This window comes from Limulus polyphemus, unplaced genomic scaffold (assembly GCF_000517525.1).
Source record: "Limulus polyphemus unplaced genomic scaffold, Limulus_polyphemus-2.1.2 Scaffold3616, whole genome shotgun sequence".
Lineage (NCBI taxonomy): Eukaryota > Metazoa > Arthropoda > Merostomata > Xiphosura > Limulidae > Limulus > Limulus polyphemus.
Genome location: NW_013669226.1, coordinates 86,835 through 93,720, shown reverse-complemented (window position 1 = coordinate 93,720; position 6,886 = coordinate 86,835). Strand labels below are relative to the sequence as shown.

At 34.2% G+C, this 6,886-nt stretch overlaps 1 protein-coding gene across 2 annotated transcripts in view; it reads right to left on the bottom strand.

Annotated features, from left to right (window-relative positions):
• The window catches only part of LOC106469693 (matrix metalloproteinase-21-like), an 81,733-nt gene that overhangs the window by 17,713 nt on the left and 57,134 nt on the right, over positions 1–6,886 (bottom strand). For both annotated transcript variants that reach the window (XM_022398273.1, XM_013930202.2), the window contains exons 3-5: positions 6,372–6,669; positions 2,444–2,724; positions 905–1,082 (exon numbers count right to left, since the gene is read on the bottom strand). In XM_022398273.1, coding sequence (XP_022253981.1) covers positions 905–1,082; positions 2,444–2,724; positions 6,372–6,669 — 757 coding nt within the window. The remainder of the gene's footprint in view (positions 1–904; positions 1,083–2,443; positions 2,725–6,371; positions 6,670–6,886) is intronic.

Sequence of the window (6,886 nt, the reverse complement as noted above, 5' to 3'; positions counted from 1 at the left end):
TGCTTCTATTAGCAACAATACTAGTTTCATCTACCTATTGAAGCATCCATTTGTGCCTCAATATTTCACGTAAAGAGGCCTTTTCTAGCCAAACTTTGATTTCTACACGTTTATCATGTAGCGCTTCTGTCCTAAAAGTAATGAGTGCAATACCACACTACTGCTGGGAATAGTATGACTTCCTGTACTTTTATAGGTATTATGTTGATGGGGCACTGTCTGATTGTTAGATATAAATCAACCAAAGTATTCAATGTCAACACATTACTGTATTATGGCGCTTTGAATTTTCGTTTAATAGAAGGGGAGTAATCCCATGATATTTGCATTTATACCCATTTTATTTACTGTTCTCATACATATTTCCAATATTGTAAACACTTCAACTGATTTAAACAATTCCAGATAAATCGATACAAAAGAAATACATGACACATTGCAATACGTTGAATTTAATTTTTAATTTTTAGTAGGAGTTCTCATTTTTGTAGTTTTAAATGATATTTAGATCCAAAGCTTCATACAGGGGTAATTTTCCAATTAAATTCTTGTTTTTTTATAAGTCGACACGAGATATAGAGTCATGCGTTATAGCTATCAGACCTACACAAGATGCAGAGTAATGGTTATAATTTACAGAATGTCTTGCCATTTGAGATCTGAAAACACAGAATAAAAATGGCGGACATGATCTGAATTTTTCTACTAACGTTTGGGCTTGAGTATTTTCTTGTTAATTTTCAGATAACTTTACCAGCTCAATAGAAAATCAAGTAAAACGGGAAATACAAAGGCACAATATTTATATATTAAAAAAAAGGTATTTATATGTCACAGATAACATACGTTATAGTTTAGAGAGGGTTGGAATATATACATACACAAATACATGAAAGATACCAACCTCGCCCAAATGCGATCAAAATATCTACGTCGTCAACTCGAGAACGAGTGTCTTCTTGAAACAGCAAAGGGATCACCTCACCCCACATTCGAAAAGCCAGAGCCAGGGCTTTCCTCTGTGTGTTTATTGTAAGCTGACTACTGTAAGCGGACTCCACTAGACGCCAGGTTACCAGCTCCTAAAGCATCAATAGGATCTGTAAGTCGAGGATCTAACAATATATTGGAGTACTGGTACTATTTCAAACACATTAGCGATGAAATTTATGCATATACAAATCATAAAGTGAGAATAATTAGAAGGGTTACAACACGATGATCTTAAGTTTATAAAAATATGTTGAAAGAAAACAGGTGGCATTCAATGTGGAAAAATCAAATATTCACGTTTTGAAAATAGAAGAAAAAAAGCGAAAATGAAAACGGAAAGAAGACAAATTTGAGGCGATAAGATAATTTAAATATCTGGATTACATTTTTGAAGTGATAATGGGTCAAAATCGCACATCAGTTATCTGATCAAAACAGCAAGCCAAAGGACTATTCATCACAGAATCCTACTTTCTGTTATGAACTATAAAGTCAATGGGTAAATACTACATTCCTTCTAACTAACAAACACATTCTGTAAATTGTTATTTGAAAATATTCTGTGTTGCACCTTTTATGAAATGAAGGAAAAATATAGTTTGATTTCAACGGAGAGTCTCTTTTGAAGCCATAATTGTTGTAGCATGGGGAATAGGAGAAAGAACATTCACAGCATGAATATGTTTTAAGCAATCGTTAGAGAACAATACTAATATACGGAGTAGAAGTGTGGAGATGGATTAATTATGAAGAAACATAATCCAGACGCAGTTTAATAAGTGGATTATGGGAGTGAAGAGGAACACTAACATAAACATACTAAATGAAGAAGCAGGGATCCAACATGATGTGTTTATTTTAGTATTTTGTTTTTTGTTTTTCTTTGAAGTTAAGCACAAGGCAACACAATGGGCTATCTTTGCTCTGACCACCACGGGCATCAAACCCGGATTCTAGTATTGTAAGTCCGCAGACAAACCGCTGTGCCACTGGGGGCTAGTATTTTGTTCTGAATTTTTTAATGTGTTTAATAATGTTTAGCAAACCACCCATCGTGTGAGTGAAATAATGTTTTGTTCATTTCTACTCTGTAAAAAGCATAAAGTGAACCAGATGTGTCAAATAATGTAGTATAAAGTTTCCCAATATAGCTTACCGAGTTATGTGACGCACAACTTAAAAAATGCTGTTGTATAATGTAGCTAAGGATATATTTTTATATGTGGGGATACTCCCTTAAGCTACACATTAAAAAGACAAACAAAGAGAAACTGACTTAAATGTAACAACATTCCCATTATTGAATAAATTTGATGGCTTATTTCGGTAGTTAGTTTAATAATAGTGAAAAACATTTGACGAAAGTTATTTATAACAAGGGTAAAATGTGGTACAGATATCCATAGACTTCTCAATTAATCCTTCAAATATAAGAATAGGTTAATCTTACCGAACTAAAAGCATGGCCTTGAATACCAATGGCTAGAGAGCGTTTCTTTCTTCGACGTGACTGGATGTAGTCGTGTATCTTCTCCAGTTTCTGATCAAAAGCTCCACTTTCAATTTGTTTGCCGTATTCTTCCATCCAATGAAGTCTGCGTGAGAGAGTAGTGCCTGGGAGAGAACCATAATTCGAAGTAGGTTCTTTGCCAGCTCTCATGATAAAGTCGTGTAAGGATGTTGAAGGTTCTGAAGTTTCCCGTTTAGAACGACTTACATGGAAATTGTCGTCTAGAAGACACAACAAAGTTCTTTACTTGAGTGGAAGTTAGTGTACACCACAAGGTTCTTCAATTGTATAGATGGTAGACAATATTATTCGACTCTTCACTTGTTTGGATGACAGACAACAACAAAAACAAGGTTTTTAAATTGTATGGAAGACAGACAAGGATTAAAATATTCTTTCTTAATGAGAATTAAAACATTTAGTGGTGTTTTCGTTGAACAGTATGGGATATTTCTATCAGAAAAACACATTTTTAAGTGTAATCACTATAAATTATACCAAACACTTGCTTCAATGAACAATTTTCTCTTACACCCTTAAAACATATTTGTAGATTATGATTGTATGTACTTTGATCATTTCTTAAAAAGGACACTGGCTGTTGAGAACATTAGTACTTATGTTTTGAATCAAAGTTAATCAGCTTCAATAAACGGCAAGGAATGTTAAACAAGCTGTTATATATTGTTTGGTTTTGTTTTTCTTTGAGATGGATTTGCTTCAGGGAATATCACATTTTCAGCAAGTCAGATAATGAGACAAACAAACAAAACCTTCTTACGCTCTGGAGATCTGCAATTTCTACGATGCAAATATTTTTATTACATTTCTATTACATACGATAGTAAATAAGGTTAATGTTATGGAAGCAGAGATTAGTATAAGTATCAAATAGGTATTTGAGAGCAAAGATAGAGAAGAATACAACTGCCGCGTTTCTAAAGTTTATCAGTTAATGTGTTTCTACTTTTCGCCAGTTATTTTTGCCTGCTTCTTGTTTCTTTATCAATTTTCAATAACAATACATTTTTCAATAAACTACCATTATACGGCTTGTTGTAAAAGATGAATTAATTTCCCAGTTCATTGTTGTAACGTATACTGTGACAACATAACACTTTCGTTGTTTTTGTTAAACCTTCAAAACTTCTCCAAAGTAAAGTTTTGGTTTGTTTGTTTGTTGTTAAACACAAAGCTACACAAAGGGCTATCTGTGCTATGCCCACCGCGAGTATAAAAATCCAATCTTTAGCGTTCCAAGCTCTTAGTCTTATTTCTTGCTCGGGGTAAAGAGAGATTTAATAGTAAAAAAGATATAAAACTTTAATTCATGTGTAACAAAACTCAGTAGTCTGTCGACACAGTCTTAGTACCTTGTACTGGACAATATGAAGACAGTTTTCAATAAAAATGCTTTTTAAACGTACATCTGATAAATGATACATCCAGAGGTTGTAAAAACTGTCACGTATTTAAGATTATAATAAATTAACTTATCAATGAAAGTATGTTAATTAACAAACTCCTAATGTCTTTTCACATTATATCATCACTAATACATTACGTATAAAATATCAATGATATAAACGATAGAATACTATTGAACTTATACATAATGGTTAAAATTAGATGCAAACCAAAGTTGAAATGTTTCAATTTCAAACCTATCACGTTTTTCCTGTTGTTCTTCCACAATGGGTGCCTGTTACAACAGTGAATCGTATTTCTGTTATTGTTAGTGTTAGTTAGCGACGTCATTTTAATCTCCTCAAAATAATACTTTCAAAAGACGCCTGAGTAATAAAAAACGTTAAACACTTACCATGGCAACACACTCAAAATATGTAAGCCAATTCAAACAATGGAAGGTAGAGGAAACAGAGAGGCCAGGCGTGGCTGAGTGGCTAAAGTGCAAGACTGTTAATCCGAGATTCATCGTTTGCGTTTCATTGCCGCAAAATCGCAATGTGTACTTTGGGACCGTGGGTGCAATATAAAGATGACGGCAACACCGTACTAGTTGAAAGAATTGTGGTAGATGTTGCTGACTAGCTTTCTTCCCTTTAGTCTATCAGTTCAAAATTAGGCGCAGATATTTCTAGTGTAGCTTTGGGCGAATACCCGAAACAAACAAACAGAGGAAACATGGTAGAACGACATCCATTGAGGTACATTTTAATCTGTCTAGTTTTCAGTATGTCACTGAATTGTAAAAGCAGTGTACTTTACCAGTTAGGTCATTCACCAAAAAAATGCTTGTTACATTATTCTGTGTAGTTGTCGAGACTGTTACAAAGGTGTATCAAGCACGTAGCAACAACTTTGTGGCTGGAGAAATATATAATGCTTTTATTTGAAGATCATTGCACGTAGCAACAACTTTGTAGTTGGAGAAATATCTGATGGTTTTATTTGAAGTTTATTGCATGTGGGAGCAAATTTGTGGCTGGAGAAACATCTGATGATTTAATTTGAAGTCTGTTGCACATAACAACAACTTTGTGGCTGAATAAATATCTGATGTTTTTAATTAAAGTTTATTTTGTTGAGCTACATAGTTCATAAACTTACGTTATTGCAGATAAGAAAAGAGATGATTTTAAGCTAACTTTACCATCGCTTTTATTTGTGACAAAGCCAGCCAGTAATTATTAGGTTTAGCAAGATATGGTGAAAATCATTCATTACTTCCAGCTAATAAAACTTTCTGTAAAGCAGTTAATTGTGTTATTTAACAACATATTTTATAATGTACGTTTTAAGAAAATAAAGTATATAGTTTGATTTAAATTGGAGAGTTTCTCTTAACAGAACTAGCTCAGGAAAATGCGTTTTGTTATTTTCTCGTTTGTATTATCTGTTATTGATACAATTTAAGAAAAAAAAAGAGGAAATAACATACTATAAAATACTGTTGTGGAGTGTATTTGTCTCAGCTGAAAGCGTTTCTTGATGGAATATCACACTTTAAAATGACCACTTCAATACTACTCAGAATTATCTTCATACGAGAATGTAAAACAGAAATGTCTTCGAAAAAGAATACTAAACAGCAATACCATCGAATAAAAATAAAAACAGAAATATCTTCCAATAATGATGGAAACAGAATAATCTTCAAATAAGGAAGGAAACAGAAATATCTTCCAGTAATGATGGAAACAGAAATATCTTCTAATAATGATGGAAACAGAAATATCTTCCAATAATGATGGAAACAGAAAAAAATTCGTTGAATACGAGTAGAAAGCAGAAATATCTTTAAGTAAGAATGTTTGTTTGTTTGTTATGGATTTCGCGCAAAGCTACACTAGGGCTATCTGCGCTAGCCGTCCCTAATTTAACAGTGTAAGACTAGAGGAAAGCAGCTAGTCATCACCACCCACCGCCAACTCTTGGGCTACTCCTTTACCAAAGAATACTGGGATTGACCGTCACATTATAACGCCCCCACGGCTGAAAGGGCGATCATGTTTGGTGTGATGGGGATTCGAACCTGCGACCCGCAGATTGCGACTCGAGCGCCCTAGCCGCCTGGCCATGCCGGGCCGAGTAAGAATGAAAAATAGAACTATTTTCGAACAAAAAAGAAATATCTTAACTAGAGAATGTTTCAACCGTCTGTACCGATGACCCAAAATAACGCTCAATTCTCAGAGTAATGCATACATAGTATCTTTCATTAAGTCTGACGTCACTTTAATATTCAAAATATAATAACCGAGGTCAAGAATACACAACCATCAAATATTGAACTTTTAAAAAAACGTACAGCTCAAAAATAATGATGTATTGGTGAAAAACGTATAGAAAGTTTTTAAAGAAAAACAGTTTATATATCTTAGGTTTTGCCTCAGCCCGCACTTACGTTTTAGGCCGACATTAGATAATGGCTGAAAAGGAACTGCAGATGATTCGTCATCAGAGTTTCCACAACGTGATTCGCTCATGACGCGCAAAGTATCGGAATCCAAACGACCAGTTTGCGGCATATTGTACGTTTTCTGGTAGTTTTTTATGGCATTCTCCACTTCCATTTTGCTGCAAGTACGGGAAATGCTAGTCCTTCCTCCTTCATCTGGAATTACATTCAGGAAACCTGAAAATAGGCTTCGCTTTTGTCTCCTAGAGTCACATTTCAAGTAACCATATCTCGCCAGAACCTCCTAGAAGAAAGAGCAAAACACATCACTTACGTTCTCCAACAAGATGACCATCAAGAACTCCCAGATGGAGTTAAATTTTCTTTTTAAAACATCAACATTCAGGTGTTGCCAAGGGAATGCGTAAAGGAAAATGCTGTATTTAATAAGGTGGGTCAAATAAGTAATATTTAGTAGTTTACGTAACAGCTAAAGTACTAGAGATTACCCTCGTAAGTTT